We start from the raw sequence: 19,089 nt of genomic DNA, 5'->3' as shown, positions 1-19,089 counted from the left end.
TATTGACTCTGAGGCCAACAGCTAGTGTAAACCAGCCCTAGGAAGCTAGATCTGTTTAGAACACATATCCGCATAAATAAAAAGGCAAAGTTAAGTGAGTAATTTTATCCTCGAAGCAATAAAGATGGGCTGAAGTTTGGACTTTCACAATGTAGCCATTTGATGTTCTTCCTACTCCCCACTGCCTTTGTAACGTAGAATGAGGCAATTACATCTCATGCCAGTGTTTGGCAGGAGACATTGCTATGCACTTGCTGGCATCAGCAGGGAATCAGCAGGGGTATTTTAATTACTATGGTGGTGCATGTTGCAGAGCTGCAGGGAAAGATGCACAGATCCTCCCAGATTGCCTTCAAAAATATTTTTTTGTTGCTGTTTCTACAAATTCATTTAGAAAAAAACAATTGCCAAGAATGGATGAAAGTTGTCAATTGGTGTCAACAGCACAATCCAATCTAGAGGTCACATGTTTTGTATTTTGAGGGCAACTTGATAAGGCTAGCCGCTATGGCCATTTTGCTTTGGGCTGTTCTATTGCTCAACGCCTCCACCCTCTTCATTCTCTTATCTGGTTTTCCTGATGCACATATAGACATACGCAGTGGAAGTTGCCCAAAGACGTCACAACGGAAGTTGCACTCAACCAGACCCCCTGGATAGCTGCAGGATTGAAATGCCAAATAGCTCTGAAATGTATTTTTCATCTAGGTCACCACAGATGTCTGGAAGAAATGCACAGCTGCTGGCAAATTCAAACGCTAAAACGTATTTAAAGCTGGTGGCAGAGTTGGATTGTGGCCGCACTCTTGGGGGTGTGATTGTCCTCTGGCTTCAGCATCTTTGGAAAATGTCTCTCTGTTGAATGCTAATCACTTGGGACCCACTCAAAAATGCTGTCCTCAGAAGGATTCCATAGTTACTAATACACATTGGAGCCCTCATAGTTTTTAGTGTATGTGACTTGATTGGGTGGGGTTAGGGTGGGGCTGTGCAGGCAACAAACTTTCATGAAGGTTGGTGTGTTTCTCAACAGGTACAGACCTAGCCACAAGAGGCAAGAAGAGTCCCTCTCTCCAATCTGCCCTTTCCTCACCCACATTGCTATGAAGATGACTAGAGAGAGATTCTTCTCCCTTTCTCATGATACTCAGGTTCTGGATCAAGCAATGGCGAGAGACTTCCCTGCACAGTTCGGGGTTGCTTTGCAATAGGGATAGCTGATGTTTCAAGCAGGGGCATCTGTGGGGGTGGTCAAAAAAAGTCAAGAGGGCAGTTGCCACCGTGCAATCAAAGCTCCACCCCTTTTTTATATGCATCAGTGCTGCGTGGGCATACAGAAGTGTGAGTTTTTGATCATGGGCTCATCTGCCACCTTGATTTCTTTACTCTCCCCCTGTCAATGTCACTAGTTCAAGGAGTGGGTAATTTGTACTCCTATCCTTCTGGGGGGGGGGTCAGCAGAAAGAGCAGGGCAAAATTGCTCCCTCCCCACTCTTAAAATGCTCTCAAAAGCCTGAAAAATATCCTAAACTGCCTTTTTCAAGCCAATTTTAGGGTACTTGTCAAGGTCTGGGTTGACCTTCTAGGTGCCTTCTGTTGACTTTCCCTTCCTTGTTCAGATGAAATGTTGCTGCTGCCATTTCACCAGTCTGCCCCAGAAATGGGTCTTGCAAATGCAGTCCTACCTGCCCAGCCCTGCAGTAACAGGAAATCTGCAACAAGAAGATGGAGTTTGGCCATTAATTTAGGTGAATTCCAAAGGAGATCAGGGAGGATAAGAATGGCTATTAGTCATGCCTATATGCTCTCTCCAGGATTAGAAGCATTTTTCTCTGAATAGCAGTTATTAGAAAATAACAGTGTGAGATGGACTTTTGACCTGATTCAGCAGGGAGATTATGAGAGTAAAATGGAAACTGTGCTCTGCCATTGTTAAAAGGGTTGTCAAAGATCAGAGATCAGGTGCCCTGTTTCAGTGCAGTTTAAATCTGCAGACCTGTTTTTCTCATGATGGCTGATAGGGATCGATGTAAAACTAGCAGTGTGCCACTTAGAGACCTGAATTTTAATATTGCTTACTGAACTCGGTCAACCTCCTCAGTGAATTTTGTAGAGTCCAGAATGGCAGAAGGGAGGATATGGGAAGCTTTTATCTCAACATGCCCTTATCTTAGAAGGTAGATAAATGACTAGATACTTATGGTGGTCGCCAATCCTATTTGATCATAATTAATATAAAGTAGAGACAGTACAACTCCATTACATAAAATAAGGGCAGAATTCAGAGGTTGCAGTGGGGAAATGTGAATTGCCCTTCACAGATCATGGCCTGCCTTGACCTGTTGGACTCTGCAGCCTTTCAGTTCTACCTCTGCTTAATGAAATGGAACATTAGGAGGCCAGGGATGCTGGCTTGTTGATTTTAGTTTCCTGTGAGATCAGTTTTAACAAGCTTCCAGTGGCCAAGTCAGGCTTGGGAAAACTTTCCTAAATTAAGTTCCTGCTTACAGCCTGGATCTGTTTGTTTGTTTGTTTTTGTTTGTTTGTTTGTTTGTTTTATGGCTCAGGCAGGAAGGAGACTTTCAGTTCTACCATCATGATTTTGTGAAGCTACTGCAACATTATGGAGAGGAAGGCCAAAAGACTGAATTGCTAAACCTTTTTCTGTTGTGGGGAGTGCTAAAGAGACAGGAATGCCAACTAGAACAGCAAAGTCCATATCTTTTATGTTTTGATGCAGGAATAGTTATTTTAGTGTTTAAAATTTTCTTTGTTCCTTCCTTGGTCAGTAAAAAAATGGGACTTGCTTTGTTTGGAATATAAGCTGGTGCAGGTTTTTTGCAGGAAAAAAAGGAGAAAAAATAATAAACTATAAAACCTGTCACTGACCCTAATATATATATTGCGTAGAAAACACGCATTTTAAAAAATTCATCACAATTTAAACACATGGGAATATCGCAGACTTGATTGATAGAGGTATAATGGTGATCTTGAAGTTGTAGATATTGTCAGAATATTTGAAGCATTATCTGTACAAAGATATGCCCTTAAGCTTCCAGCCAGAATTCATGCTTTTGGTGAGTGAAGAGATTTACTTCCAGTTAAAGAAGTAAATCTGAACTGGAAAACTAGAATCAGCTGTTTGTTTGTTCCTACAGCAGATGTGGCATTCGGCTGTTTGTTCATAGTGTCAAGGAGGATGGTTGCATCTTTGTTCTACAGTTTACTTGCTTTTTGCATGGACATGGAGTGTACAGATTGCTTGTTGGACGGCTTTGTTTTTAAGTAAATTGTCAGGGAACCCTCAGCTCTTTTAACCTCCAGAGCAACTGCTCCAACTGAACCATTCAAATCTGGTCTTGATGCAAAGAATTCAAAAGACTGGGTGACATTATTCTCCCACTCAAAAAGAAATGTGCTGCCATTGTACTGCAGAAAACTACCCCCTCAGCTTCATCTCTGCTCTACAATAGATTATTCAAATGTTTACTCATTTACAAATATGAACCTATGAGAATGGCATGGAAGGAGATAAGTTCTACCTTCAAAGCCCTCATTCCATAAACACATCAGTCCGTTTCATACAGAATATCTTGGAATAGAAAAAGCATCCTTGTTATGTGGCTGTTTGTCCCTCTCTTTTCACTTGAACAGGGGCTCAAAAATCTGCATCATGCAGGTTTGCCCAGATCTGCCACCAATAGTGGCAAAAACTGAATCTGAGACTTTACACAAGTATTACATATTCTCTATGTTACATCTTACCTCTACTCCCTCCCTGAAAGTCCATTTAACTCTCGACTATCCAAAACATATCCGGTAAATTCACCTTAGGAAAAGTGATGATATAAATAAAATAAAATAAAATGAATGAAGCATCAGTTATCAGATTTCTGTAGCTAGTTACATGTTCCATTATACTTGGGTTAAGCTAAATCCAACTCTGAACATTACAGCTGTGCATTTGTGTGTTAGATTGGGATTGGTAGGGTTAAATAGGATTATAATCCAGCACACAGACGCCGGATTTAAAACAGCCTGTTTTATGGAGATAAGTATTTGCACCATCTTGAACTTGTATTCCCTTTATTCTTTTTATAACACTTAAACTTATAATCAACACAATTTTCTTTTTAAAATAAATGGCCAAACTATTGGGGTCTCTCTTCCTCTCTTTTCCATCTCTTGGAAATGCAAGAAAAAAAAAAAAAGGCTTCTGGCAGTAACTCGTCCAGATACATATGCCAAATCGTTAGAGACAGACTTGTTTAGAGAAGTGCTTTGGCTATTAAAATATTGAATTAAATATAACATAAAGTATAGGAGAAGTACATTCATCATATAGAATTTGTTGTTGTGTTCATACAGAAGGATGTGTGTGTGTGTGTGTGTGTGTGTGTGTGTGTGTGTGTATATATATATATTCTCTCTCCCTTAGGCTGATATCACAAACTATATGACAGATGGGTCAAGTCCTGATTTGCAGTATTCTAACATTGGAATAGCAAAGTAACATATTTGATAGAACTGGCAAGTTTTATATATGATTCAACCCAGAGTATAAAAGACACTAGAATTCCAAGTGGAAAATAATGAGCTGGAAACTATCAGATACCACACATTTTAGGGGGGAAAAGTGAGAGATTTGAGTACATATTTCAATTGAAGTAGGAATTTTTTAGCTATCTTTTCAGCCCAAATTTGTCTTATTATTTATTTTAAAAAATCTCTCAGTTTCTGCAAAATAATTTATTTGTGGACCTTCCTTTTTTTTTCAGTTGATAACACTGACTATGTCTGGAAGCAGTCTATAGGAGAGAATATTTCTTCCTATGTGAGTGCAAAAGGCAGGCAATGCTGTTTCACATTTGACACATGCAGATTGGAAAAAGCTAATTGACTGTACTAAAATCCTGCTTTTTGCACTTGGCTACATGAAATAACAATTAGCATTCGCACTGAATTTTAAGGATCTTAGATTGTGAGCTCTCCTCGCATAGTGGAATCTGTCAACTTCAGATAAAAATGTTTGTTGTCATAATTGTGTAGTACTTGAGTTGACGATAAGCAAAACAGCAGCTCTTCCATGTGTACTTTTATCATTTTCTGCTTACTTTTCCTTCAAAGTTATCATCTTTTTTGTCACTGTTTATGAAATCACGTGTGTCTTTATTTTTGCTGTCTCTCGACATCATTCGCAAACAGCTCGATCGTCAGTGCCCAAGCCCCCAGTTGGGCCCACTCCATCTATTAAAACACAGACTAACATGATCAATCAGATGCTGAAAGGCATACCTAAGCAAGCATCAAGTACTGTAATAATTTTCCTTTTTTTTAATTCAATGAATTGCTAGCTTAGTCTTTTCCTATTTGATTTTCTGTAGTGTAGATTCTAAGAAGCTAGTTTCGACCATAAGCTTTTATCCAGAAATGGCTAGTGAATGCTTTTAGAAATAGCATTGGTTTCAAAATGTCCACATTTTCTGTCTAGCAATGTCTGACATATGCAACATTTTCAAATATCAACGTCAGCACAAAATAACATTGTTGTTGCATAACATTTTGCATGAGATCTGTGAATTTGTATGATTTCAATGATGTATGAAGTTATTGAAAACTGTTGTTTCATTGAGCAGTGCTCCAGCTATTTTCAGGCAACATGATAAATTGAAGAATTTATCTCAAAAATGTTATTAAAAAGAACATCAAGTTTGGGATGGATTTATATTTTACCAAGAGACAGAATCTTGCAAATCACTTGTTATAAAATGTTTGGTACATATTCTTTCCACACGTTAAAGGATGTCAAAGGTCTGGTAATTAGCACAGTATTAATTGGGTAGTAAACTACAAGGTATTGGAAGTTTGTTGTCTGTCAGAACTGCTCCTTCCTTGCACCTTTCCTTTCTCTGCCTCACAAGCCTACAAGAAAAATGCTCTCTATTAGATTATTCACACAATCTACATAACAAGAACAGAACACTCTCTATTCTCTTTCAACTGTTCAATATGTTGTTTTCTTGGAAGAGGTAAAAGAAGGATCCACAAGTGGACTATCACTCTTGTATCAAATCTATGCAGGAAGAATGGTCAAGTGAATTGATACTTTCCAGTTGGATTCAGATAAAATCACTTGGATCTAATAAATCACCAATTGCTAGACTGGGAACAAGTTTTGTGATTCTGTGCCCTTTTGTCAAGCACCTGATTTTGGCACTTAAGTTGTGGTTCAGTCAATCAGTTTCCTGCTTGACAAAGCTGACAAACTTTGATTAATTTTGGTGTACATGATCACTTCCTGGTTTTATATCCTGATTAGCAGCAGTTTAGCAATACTTTTTCAGTAATAGATGTCTTCGATATGACATGAGGAAGGGGATATGCGAGCAATCTCATATGTCTGTTATAGCTGAAGTGGACCATTAAATATTAATTCTAGGAAACACAGCGATTACAAAATTCCAGCCAATAAAATTTTAAAGCATATATAAAACAGGAATTAAACTAAGGAATTGCCAACATTAATAAGAATTAGGTGGATTAAACAAACTCCACAATCACCCACTAATAATAAAAAGGGGGGAGGGTCTTTAAATTTCTTTTAAAGACCATGAGCCTTTCACAGAGGTGAAAGAAGCTCATTCCAGAGTCATATGGCCAGGTTCCTGAAAGCCTGGAAGCTGGAGACAGAGACCCTGGAGTGGGAATTGGAAAGAAAAGGTTGTCCAGTTGAATGTAAAGAGCATACAGGCTCATAAGGAGAGATATGAGGAGACAAATATTGGGGCCTGGGTGGGGGGGAGTTTTTGGAGGGCTGTAGACACATTCGTACTTTGAATGAACTTAGCTCTGGCTCATATAAGGCACCACTGACAAGCCCTGCAGGGAAGCTCCAGAACAGGTTCTGGACTAGGATAAGTGGAGAAGTCAAGGACATCTTCCAGGGGACTGTTGCATATTCTAAGTATGAAAAAAAATCAATAGATATACTAATAAAGCAGTAGTCTCCTCCATCATTAATCTCCAGATCCTATGAACATTGATCAGATCAGAACTAGTGACCCTTGCTGGAATATGAGTAAATGAGCAGAGAGTCACCTAATCATTATTCAAAACCCCAAAGCTGCAGGCAGAGGAAGCTGCAGTAATCTGAGGGCCCTTGAGACAAACAGGGGAAGAAATCCAATAGAATGTGAGAAGGATGGTCAGGCCAAAACACAGTGATCTTATTCATATTCATCTTGAGATGAGACATCCCAGAAGAAGTGCTAGTAAGACATTCCATCCGGTTGACCACTCACTGTCATCGGGGAAATCAAAAGAAACAGATTAGAGCAATCAGAAATAAGAAGGGGACATTGCTTCTGACACTTAATTAGAGTGAATTTTGGCAAATTCAATTTATCCTTCCCTTTCTGAAAACTCTCTCTTCTGTACAACTACCAATAGAGAAGCCATTACATTTGGTCATCATTACTTCAAAGTTTAGTCAATATGTAGATTTGGAGAGTAGTACTGCATATTATTGGCATCTAGATCAAACTTCCAACTATATGACATGATACTATAGTTGGGTTTCTTTGTTGCATGTGGGTTGGTCTTTTGTTGTGTTGTTCATTACTACTTCACACAGAGGTGAGCAATTGTGTGTGTGTGTGTTAGTGGTCACCTTCCCTTGGGGATAAACTGTTTAGAATCGTTAGTGAGTCAGGGTTGAAGCAGATAGTGGTATGGATCAGCACCCAAACTGAAAAGGCCAGACTCCAAAGCGGATAGAGTCATCTGTCCTCTCCTTGACCCCATATCTCTATCTTCAACTCAACCTCCTTTTCTCTAATGTTCTTCTTCTCTATTGATCTCCTCATTTCCTGGTCAACAAGCTGTTAGGAAAGGGGCAGATTGCTCTTCCCAGAAAACAAAACTGATCATGGCAAAATTTAAGATTAGTGTTGCGTGAAACAACTATATACTTCTTAGGACTACAAGCTGCCCATTCCCGATTTTAAGGGTTTTTTTCCTAAACATTTCACTGAATACTAATGGGATAATTTATAATAGTTCTCCTTCAGCCTTTATTTCACAAAAAGAAGGCAAAGCAAGCATTCTTCTCTTGCTCTCTAGTGCATATTTTCCCAGCTTTTTATTTGTTTCTTTATGTGTTGGTTAAATTTATATCCTGCCTTTCATTCAGGAACTCAAGGTGGCAAATATAGCACTTCCTCCTCCCACTTTCCCACCACAACAAGCCTGTTTAGATAGACCAGGCTGAGATTGGCTCAAAGTCAGAGACCTTCTGTGGCCAAGAATGAACGTGAACCTGGGTCTCCCCATTGCTGTTCTACTTTAACCATTTGTGCCACACATGAGAGAGACTAATCTCTCTTCCTGCTTTATCAGTAAGTGCCTGAGCACCATTTTTCTTTTTCTTTTTTTCTTTTGGTTTCAAGTAGGTCTTGTTCCTAATAACAAAGCCATCATCACATAGTCTAGATATGGCAGATCTGATGTAATTAATTCACTGCTGCTAGAAAGGAGGTGAATTTAAAAACAAAAGCCAAGATGTCAAGGTTTTGGTGCACTTTTACAAACAACCATTTTGCACTAGAAATATTGGTTGCTGAAAATTCTTCTTAGTTAGTGCTTCAGGATTTTAAAAGATATTTTATTCATTTAAGAATCTCGTAGAGCTAAAAGTGGCATTTGTGTGATTTATCCCACAACCACCAAGTGAGACTGTGAAGGGAAAAGCCATATGTGGCAAAATTAAAATAGTGAGAGGACCCAAGTTTCTGCTGGAAAAATTCTTCACCAAGAATGCTTCTGAAATTTGAGATTCCCAAGCCCACTAGAGACTGACCTGATCCACTTCTGCAGTAAAATTATCCAGTGGTTCTCACTGTATTGTTCATATGCAGTTCTCAGTTTCCAAAATGTATTAGAATGCATCTGTTGCTATACTTTTCTTCTGTAAAACACCCCCCCACACACACACACAATACAAATTGATATTCAAATGTGGCTTTAGGCTGATTCTTCCTTTTTTAGAAAACCTGCAAATTAAAACAGGGCTCCAACACACCTCCTTATGGACTAAACACACAATAAGAATGCAGGCCAAAAAAATATGATTCATCTATTCCCAATATATAATTGATCTGGCTTTTGGGGAATGTCAAAAAATACCTGTTCTTTGGACTCTCATGAAAATACTCTGGAGCGTTGATCAAGAATTAGGAAAGGATTTTTACATTGCATGTAATAATATGTTTACACATATTCATGCTATATTCAAAGATTATATCAAGAGATTAATGCTGGATACAGGAACAGTCACTTCAGTTTAAATGGTTTGATTTGGATTTGGTTTGATTACGTGCCATGAGGTTGATATCAATTCTAAGAGACTACATAGTTAGACCTCTGATCTGTCCCAAACCTGATCCTTTAAACCTTCCACTGGTGCCCCCATCACCACTGTAATTAAGTCCATCTACCTTGCTGCTGGTCATCATTTTCTGCTTCCTTCCACCTTTCCCAGTTTCTTAGATTTCTCAAGAATAAACATGGGCGTATTCTTCTGTTTTTGCCATATTAAAGTTAAAAGTTTATTGATGTGAAATAGGGTGAGTTAATTTCAATCTGCCACTTCAACATTACTCATTTCTAGATTATCTTATACAATACACAAAATTGCAAAAATGTTTCAAATCTAGAGCACACCTATATGTATGGATCAACTGTGAAATTAAATATTCTTGACATAGATACCAGAAAGATGCTGTCTCTAGGAAAAGTACATTTCTCAGTTTCAACTAGATACTTGTTATCAGTGCAAAGGAAAACAGTTTTTATCATATTTTTAAATTCAATGCTGGAGCACTGTTTTCATAATATAACAACAAATGTTGCTTTATAGTTTGCTCAGTACTAACTATATAGCATTTTAATCCTTGCATGATGTAGATTTTTCAAATTGCAATTATTACGATTTTTAATTAACTGCCTAATTGATTGGCCTTACATTGAGCTTCTTCTGTCTTACTCCATTTTAATTCAAGTTCTTGTACTGCAGAAAATGTAGGTCGGTTAGTCACACCTGCCAAAAAGCTAGAAGATACAATTCGCTTGGCGGAATTGGTGATTGAAGTTCTACAGCAAAATGAGGAACATCATGCAGAGGTGAGCAGCAGTAAGCTAGAATTTTCTGATCAAGAACTATTAAAGCAAGTGTGTACCTGTGTGTATTGCAGAGATAATGCTTTATGTCCTAGGTAAATATTCGGCAAGCCAATCCATTGTCCTCCTAAAATAATCCTGAATATCACTAAATACAACCTTGCGAGGAAATAGATTTGAAAGACGTGTTCAACAGGGGCACAATGCAAGCTCACTCCAATTGGGATTTCATGAAGACAGTTCATCTTGTGTAGGACCCTTCAACAATTGTGTTCCGAGGGACTATTTCAAAATTAACTTTCACAGAAGATTGCTAATGAAGAAATTAATGTAAAACTGTTGCACTAGAATGCAACGTCTTCTTGGTTTTGTACAAAAGAGTCACAGTCTTACTTCATGAAGGAAATTGTCATTGTTGAATAATCTTCAGTTCTGGATTCAGCTTTCCATGATAGTTGTATGGGCTTATGCATGGCTGATATTGATGCAAACTTTGGCCACATCTTTTTAACAGCTGAATAATTACAATATAAAAGGTACCAGATAGCTTTTATCTTGAAAAGGCTAAGCAAAGTCAGAAATCCCACAGCTGTAGGCTATATTGGGAAGTTGAAATAGAAAACACGCCAAAAGAAGGCAACGGCAAAATATTTCCATGTTACTGCCAAAAACTCTACATGGAAATCACTAGGAATATTTCTCTTTTGATTTCAGGAGGGATATTGCAGGAGATTGTAAAGTCATATATTAAGATTTTGACATATGAATTGGGAAAGCAAAGCTCTCCAAAAGGAATAGGGAAGCAAAGCATCAGAGAGCTACTGCTTCAAGGTATTTGGGGCACCCCGAAACCACACCTTTTCTCACTTCTCTGCTTTCTCTAAGGAGTGCACCACTAAAAGGCATGGAGGACAATGAAACCTTCAGGCAGATCATTTTAAAATCATCCCAGCATCATGAAATAGTAGTTTCACAGGCAAGGGGGACCTCTGAATAACCTGAGCTTCAGAAACAGATAAGGCAAGGCAAGGCAAGGCAAGGCAAGGCAAGGCAAGGCAAGGCAAGACAAGACAAGACCAGATAAGGTCAGATAAGGTCAGATAAGGCAAGATAAGGCAAGATAAGGCAAGATAGGATAAGGCAAGGCAAGGCAAGGCAAGACAAGACAAGACAAGACAAGACAAGACAAGACAAGACAAGACAAGATACGGTATAAATGCATTGAAGAAAAGAAGTTCTCCAGAGTTTGGCCTGGGAGAAATAATACTTTCATTGCAAGATAGTCCACTGGCTTCTATGAACAACTGCCAGCAGCACAGTTTCCATATACTTTACAAACAAGGATGTGAATGTCCCTAAGAAGACATAAGGTGATGAGACTGTGTCATTAACATGCCACTGTAGAGAGGAAGATAGCTGTGGCAGCACCTTTAACAATAAAAATAAAGCCAAGGACATTATTGAAGTGAATTTGCAAACATTGCTACAACTCCTTTCTCTCACCCATGCCATCTTCCACTTTTTTTCTGGAAAGCCAGTCTTTGAGACATTTTAGGAAGTTAGACATTTCTTATGCCTTATGAAATGAAGCCTACACAGCAGGGCATGAATGCAGCTTTGGTGACTAGTTAGTGTGCTAGAAATCTTGAACAAAATAAATTTTAGCTGTCGGCCATTCAGGAAGGAGATGGTTAGCTTAATATCGTAAAATACAAGTACTTAGATTTCTCATAACCTCAAATCACAGGTTCAGGTGCCAGCTTCCTCACACTGCCTGATGCTCTAGTATCTGTAGTAATTGCAGTAGCAATCTGACCCTTGGGATAGTGTATTCTGCATTCTTGTAAAGCAGGAGAAGTATCATACTCCTCCAATTCATTTTCTTAGCAGCTGTAGAACCTAGAAACTTCTGAATCTAGGGCATACCCATGTTGGCCATTCCTAAAGGAAGGTAAACAGGGGAAGAGTAACGTAGCAGGCAGGGACAAAGTTTGCAATTGCCATCTTTCCTATGACGGACACTGAATCACTTCCTAGTTGTGCTGTGCATCTAAAGGTGCATCATGCCCTTCCCAAACATGATGCCCTCCAGATGTGTTGTTCTATGTCTCCCAAAATTTCCTGGCAATGTTGGTCATGAACTCTGAGAACTGTAGTCCCAATACATCTGGAGGACACAGGTTGATGAAGGATGCTCTTTAAGATTACATAAACTAGCAGACCCTTTTTCTTAATGGGAAGCGTAGCTTAAGAACAATCCTATTTCCGCCTCAGCAGATTCATAAATGATGCTCTGACCCCTTTGTGATCAGAGTGAATTTGCTATTATATGGGGCCAGGATCACCCATGTGGCATACTGTATATGCTGCATACTGTATACATATATCAACTTAGTTCTACATAAATTAGTTCCAGTGTTCTGTGAAATTACAGTGATTTGTCATAACTTTTAGAAATTATCCTTTTAAAACTCAGATATAATGAACCTTTGCTGATACATTTTAACCCTGTAACCTTAATTCCCTATTTTCTGCTTTCCTTGCATTGACTTTTCTATATTGCATTAAAAACCTTCGAACAAATAATTTCACATTTAAAATAAAACCTAAATTAGATATCTAATAAAAACAATGTAAAATTAATTTATTTCTAGCACATAGCAAGCACGCCACAAGTCCCAACTAATGCCTGATTGCCTATTTAAATTTCCTCCCTGTTTTTCTACTGTTCATTCAATCTTGGATGATCCTGGCAGGGGAAAGAGGTATGTGGCTAAACTGAATGAACTGAGTCACCTCCTGTCATATTTCGTGCATGTCCTTTCGGTGCCATGTTTCCTAATGGGATCTTCCCTGGGGAATCCTTGCTTTGTAACTTTGGACCCAAGGAATGTAACAGCAACTTCAGCTTCAATTGCTTGTGGAACTGTAGCCCTACATGGCAGGCCAACATGGGGGAAGTTCTCCAGCCCCTGCATGTAGCAATGGGTATATTTTTACAAGCACTGCAGTTACATCCCAACACTTGTCCTCCCTGCCTGGGCTCTTTCCTCAGCCTGTTGTTTACCCCTGTTGCTCAGCACACACCTGATTTATAATTCACCCTGTTGGTAATACATATGGATGAGAAAGAAGGAGCTAGGAGTACAGTAGTTTGCCCTCTGGTTTTTTTCATTGTGTGTATCGTTTTAGTATATACAATATTTATATATGGAGAGAGATTATGCAGGATCAAGGAGGTGGCAAGATCTGTTCTCGGATGGGTGAGGATGGGGAATAGCTGTGTAACTCAGAAGGGGCATTTTTCTTGGAATGGAAATGGTGTATCTGAGGGAAACAATGTGGTTTCCAGCTGCATGATTATTTTGGTACAAATGTCCTGGTGTTAACATAAGAAAGGTATTATTCTATCGTTTTTCTGTTGGAAGGAAAGGAGAAGGCAAGTGGTGATGACTTGAAAGCACAAATTGCATGGCTGTTGGCCGTGAGAGCTGAAATGTAGATTTTGAACTGCTACTGTACCAGAAAGAATCTTAACAAAGGAAATTCCTGCCATCTCCAATACATTCACACAACCTCATTTGCTGTAACATTATCTAAGAAGCTTGGGAGGGACCCCTGGGGACAATCAACTTCTAATAGGAAACAAACATACTTGGGAAGTAAAACCTAATTCATTTCAGATTTTCTACCTCCAGACTGATGGGTAAAATAAACAAACTTTGTAGAGGGAGGTCACTGGTTTTGAACCTTTCAAGACATCTCAGTATGTTTATTTTCTGTAAGTTTTTATAAGTCATTCTCAGACCACAGAGTTCTTCCCTGCCATTTGGAAGGCTGAAATGACCTAGACCAGGGTTTCTCAGCCAGGTTTCTGTGGAACCTTAGGGTTCTGTGAGAGGTCACTAGGGGTTCCCTGGGAGATCACGATTCATTTAAAAAATTATTTCAAATTCAGGCAACTTCACTTTGAAGAGATAAGTTTCATTCTTTATTTTTAGTCTAAGAACACTGTTAATGCCTATATTCAGGCCTACACATGAAACGAATATAATAGTTATGTAAATTCCAGCCTATATTTGAGCCTGAATGTGCAGGGCATCCCCGAGGTCTGAAAAACATTTCAGGGGTTCCTCCAGGGTCAAAAGGTTGAGAAAGGCTGATTACAGGTGGCAGGCACATCATCTAAAATTTCTTAGAGCATTTGGAACCACACTCAAAGAGAAGCAATCACAGGGATGGGATGGGGGAACACCGAAAAACATTACCAGAAAAGAAACCTTTTCTCTTAAGCTCGTTTAAAGTCAGTTTGTTAAAAATAAGCAAGCATTGCCACAGAACAATTAAGAAGTTGCTTAGTATGCATGTATACAGCATGCAAAGAAGTATGCAATTAATTCCATGTGAACAAAAAAGCTCGAGTCATAAAAGCAGTTTGTAAAAATCTGCTGTTTTAAAAAAAATCCCAAATGAATCTGTAGGATATGTTACCATCTGAAGCAGTTGTTGATGTCCCAATATAGTAGGTATGCTTGTAAGTCTATACCATTTGTCTCTTCTTCTTTTTTTTCCAAATTGGGAAGGGGGATCCGCTTTGCAAATTACATACAGGGACCTTAAAACCACTAGTTACTGCAGGCTTTTGAAATGGTCATTCTCTCTCCATATGTATATATGTATGAATATGTATATATGTATTTATCTCTTGAAAACTTGCATATATACATGAATTTCCATGGGTATGGTCAAATAAATCATAGGTTTTGTGATGTAGGGTTTGCATTTCCTTTGTATGCTTATTGTAAACAAGGTAAGTAAAGGCAAAGCAAATTTTATTATATGGGAATGGGATTCTTGAGTAGCAATGTTATTTTTCTCATTTTCCTTCTCAGGATGATAGCTTGGACCTGAAAGAGCAGACTTATTATTAGGTGCAAATTCAGTGCTACTTAAAGAATGAAAAAATATATACTTTTCTACAGAAATGACCATATTCCTTTCTTGTGAATTTCAAAAGCATTTTCTCTTTTTCTGATTTATGAAAACAGGATGTAATGGTTGAATTCTAAATTAATTATATCAAAAGACTTGGGGCAGCAATAAGTTATTACATCATGGGGTTTTGTGAACTAGAATCCACAGCTAATCTTAAAATATTGTGATATTTTAAAAAGTTAGCCTTTAGGACGCCACAAGATTTTTTGCAGGTTTTGCTACAGGGAATTGGAATAAGTGTGTTAATGTTGTCTCAAAATGCCAATATAATTACACTGCTCTTCCACAAGACTGGATTTATTCAGCACCTAAAGGCAGTATTACTAACGGGTTATGTTGTAATATTTTTGTTTTTAAAAAAATCACAAAAACCAGTAAACAGTGAGAGCCAACAAACAGAGAACTTTGATTATAATAATCTTTCTCTGAATAATCTTTGAATAATCTTTCTTTGGTTAAAGAAAATGAAGAATTATTTGGACTGGATCTCTAGAAGCCTCACAAAAGCCTAACATTGACTATTATGGAAAGAAGGTTTCTAGACAAAATAAAACTGTCCAATAGCAATTTTCCCCTCATTTCTTATGGGCTTATGTAACTCTCAATAGTATAAAAGAGTTTTTCTCTTAAAAACTAGACCTTATAGGAATCATTCACGGTTATGCACAAAGACAACATTACAGAAAGCAGGAAAGCAGTTCTCCCAACACTGATTTAACCCCTTAAATTAATATTAATGTCATATAATTTTAGCACTAGCGATACCAGACTTCTGGAGAGAATCTATTCAACCTGATGGCACTTAATCAACTATATCTTTTGAGGGAGATGGGCGGTGACAAAATTTGAAATATAAATAAATATCAGAATTGTTCATATTTTTTATCCCCATTTGCCAGTGGAAACCAGAAGGACAAAAAGCCATATTTAAATAAAGATTTAAAATATAGAATGTATCAGATCCTGCTTCAGATGCTTCATTGCCTCTGTTTCTCTCAGTATGGTGTTGGTAATGAATATCATTCAGCTTCTAATTACTACTTGCATAAAGGACTCTCATAATTTAAGGAATAGCTTAGCTGAGTTACCTAAATATTAAGGTTTAATAAAAGAAAGTTATTTAACAAGGGATTGTTTGATAAAGGAAAGTTGATATATTTATAAAGTCAGTTATATCTATTAACTGGCATTACAAAATGAATGTCCATGACTAGTTTTCCGTAAAGATTGATATAGAAACAATGTCTATCCATTCATTTCTGTTGAATCTTCCTCTATTTTTCTCACCAACCTGTTTCTTGATATAAAATATAATGAATAACTGATACTTTCAGTTCCACTTAAAAGCTCATGTTATGTTCAAAATTCCTTAGTTATTTTAAACAAACCAACCCAAAGAAGTTCACAAGCCTCATATTCCAATGTCATGCTGGCACAAGGGAATTCTGGAAAGCTAACTTCTTCAGCCCATCCTTCACCTAGCAAGCTCCAGAAAGCTTCCAGATGACAAGAACGGTCTCTGGCATGGAGAGCTAAGGGGATCCCCTAAAGTTAGATAGTGGGAGTTCTACTGAATAATTTGGGGATCCCCCTTCCCCCCCCCCTGAAGTAAGTCCTCCATTCCTCTCTGTACCATGTTCAAGGAATCCCTCCCTTATTTGCTAGGGGAACTGAGAGACAGAAATAGCTTCTTGGAAATATCTTCTGCCCACAAAACATTAGCTGGATTCAGAGAAAGATATGTACCTCAGTCTCCCTGAGATCAATAGAATTTATGTTAGCTATGACTGATTTGTCCTTTTCATTTCAGAGGACGGATGTATAAAGTTTATTTACTTGTGCTACTCTAGTAAAATAATATAAAATTTCAGAAAAATAGAAATATCCATTTCCAGCTAAGTCTACAGTGCCTGGAGAAACAAAGAAGTCTTTGGCTGTCTCTGAAAAGAGACTAGAGAAGACCGATACATATGTGTTTTCAGGAGAGCATTGTCTCAGAGGTCATCACAGGAAAGACACTGCTCCTCTTACCTACAAGAATATGGATTATGGAGCAGGGATTCGGTGACACATGTTTAATCAGATATTCTTAGCCCTTGCTTCATCTGTCAAAATAGTCTACCTCCTTAAAAAATAACGATGGCTATATTTATTTTATAGAAGCATTGAGCTCTTGAATAATTTTTATGTTGCTTAGTAGTTATTGCACAAGGTACTATTGATAATACCACTCATGTTGCATGTTCCTAAGCCAGAAGTGATTTTAGACACGCGTGCATGTGTTCCTAGCACATTCACATCTGAGACATGTATGATGTGAATGTCATTTCAGAGAAGTTGTAAAGTGACTTCTTAAGGACCCGTGCGCATGACCATGAGTTACTTCACTGATATTTCTTGGTTTTCAACTTTCTTTATTTCTTAGTAGTCCTATCCTAGCTTGACTGCAGATAGCTTTTCTAATGTCATGTGTGTGTTTTTCATTGTGATCACTAATTTATGTTAAAAACTAACCCATTATCTGAGTTTGAACTGTAAATATGGGGTGTTTTGTGGCCACTAAATCCCTTATTTTCTTATTTTGAGAATTTAGAGTAATAATTTCTGAGAGTTTTGTGGGAAAGAGAAGCAGAAAACCTACAAACACAGTGAAGAAACTCCCAGATGTCCAGATGTTATATATTTTATACAAGGAACTCTAGTAAAGAGCATGATCCACAAGGAATTAAGTGACTTATTGTAAACTGAACAGATGCACTCCCATTGTTTTAGTGCAGATATGGAGGAGTATAGTTCTGAGTCTTTACTTCTCAAGGAGTAAAGTTGCCTTCTAAATGTAGCAGGTGCTCTTTTGCACCATATTTGCACTATAACTGCAACATGCTAGCGTTTGTACTACTGTTTGCTTTACAATAAAGCTAGATTTATGTAGGATATTCACTGGGTTTACTGTTTAAGGCCTACTGAACATGAAATATAATTTGATAACACTTCTGTTTATTTTTTTATTTTGTTTTGTTTTGCAACTTTTAAAGGCCTTTGCTTGGTGGTCAGACTTAATGGTTGAACATGCGGAAACCTTCCTCTCATTGTTTGCGGTAGACATGGATGCTGCATTAGAGGTCCAGCCCCCAGATACCTGGGACAGCTTTCCACTCTTTCAACTGCTAAATGATTCCCTTCGAAGTGACTGTATGTATTGTGCTTTCACCATTTAATTTATTCTCTGAGAAGACAAAAGTGTTGGGCTAATGCCATTTCTTGTTTACTGGTTATCAGTTCTTCCTCAGTTAATGGCACTTAAAATGACTTCAAAAATTGCTGCAGTTTTCTCAACATGTTTGAAAGAAAACTGGACTTGTGTATTCAGACACCAGAAACACAACCAAATGTCAGTGCATAAACATGCTCCTGCAAAAAGCATATATCCAGTCTTTGTCATTCAATTTTTAAACAAGCAACACCAACCAACTTTGCAATTTCTCCTTCGCTCAGCTGGTAGGTCATGTTAATAGCATGCAAACCCATTTTGGGAGACTGCAGATTTGTGAAGAAAAGCTTCCATAAAATCAGAACAGCCAGGGGACCAAAGAAGAGACTGTGCAAGCATTCAAAGCTTTTCTCAACCATGTGCCAATGGGGAGATTTGCATTAGAAACTAAAATATTTTTAGCATTGTACACAGTAGAACAAAGTTTTTGCCTTTAAAAGTTTAATAAAAGATATGTGACAGCCATAACATATTGGGAAACATGCAGATTGGAGAGACTTGCTTTTTCCCACTGAGACCTCTGTGTAAGACATTCAAGTTTAAGTGAACCAAAGCTTTCTATGCTGTTTAAGAAGAGAATTCAAACATACATAGAAAGATGGAGTAAAGAAATCAAGAAAAATCTCTAGTGTCTGAAGTATGCT

General features: G+C 37.9%; 1 protein-coding gene across 4 annotated transcripts in view; it reads left to right on the top strand.

The window, feature by feature from the left end:
- The window catches only part of CADPS (calcium dependent secretion activator), a 393,346-nt gene that overhangs the window by 264,029 nt on the left and 110,228 nt on the right, over positions 1-19,089 (top strand). For all 4 annotated transcript variants that reach the window (XM_063291524.1, XM_063291525.1, XM_063291523.1 and 1 more), the window contains 2 exons: positions 10,076-10,182; positions 18,210-18,366. In XM_063291524.1, coding sequence (XP_063147594.1) covers positions 10,076-10,182; positions 18,210-18,366 — 264 coding nt within the window. The remainder of the gene's footprint in view (positions 1-10,075; positions 10,183-18,209; positions 18,367-19,089) is intronic.

This window comes from Candoia aspera, chromosome 2 (genome assembly GCF_035149785.1).
Source record: "Candoia aspera isolate rCanAsp1 chromosome 2, rCanAsp1.hap2, whole genome shotgun sequence".
NCBI lineage: Eukaryota > Metazoa > Chordata > Lepidosauria > Squamata > Boidae > Candoia > Candoia aspera.
Note: the sequence above shows the minus strand (reverse complement) of the source record. Positions and strands in the feature narration are given on the sequence as shown.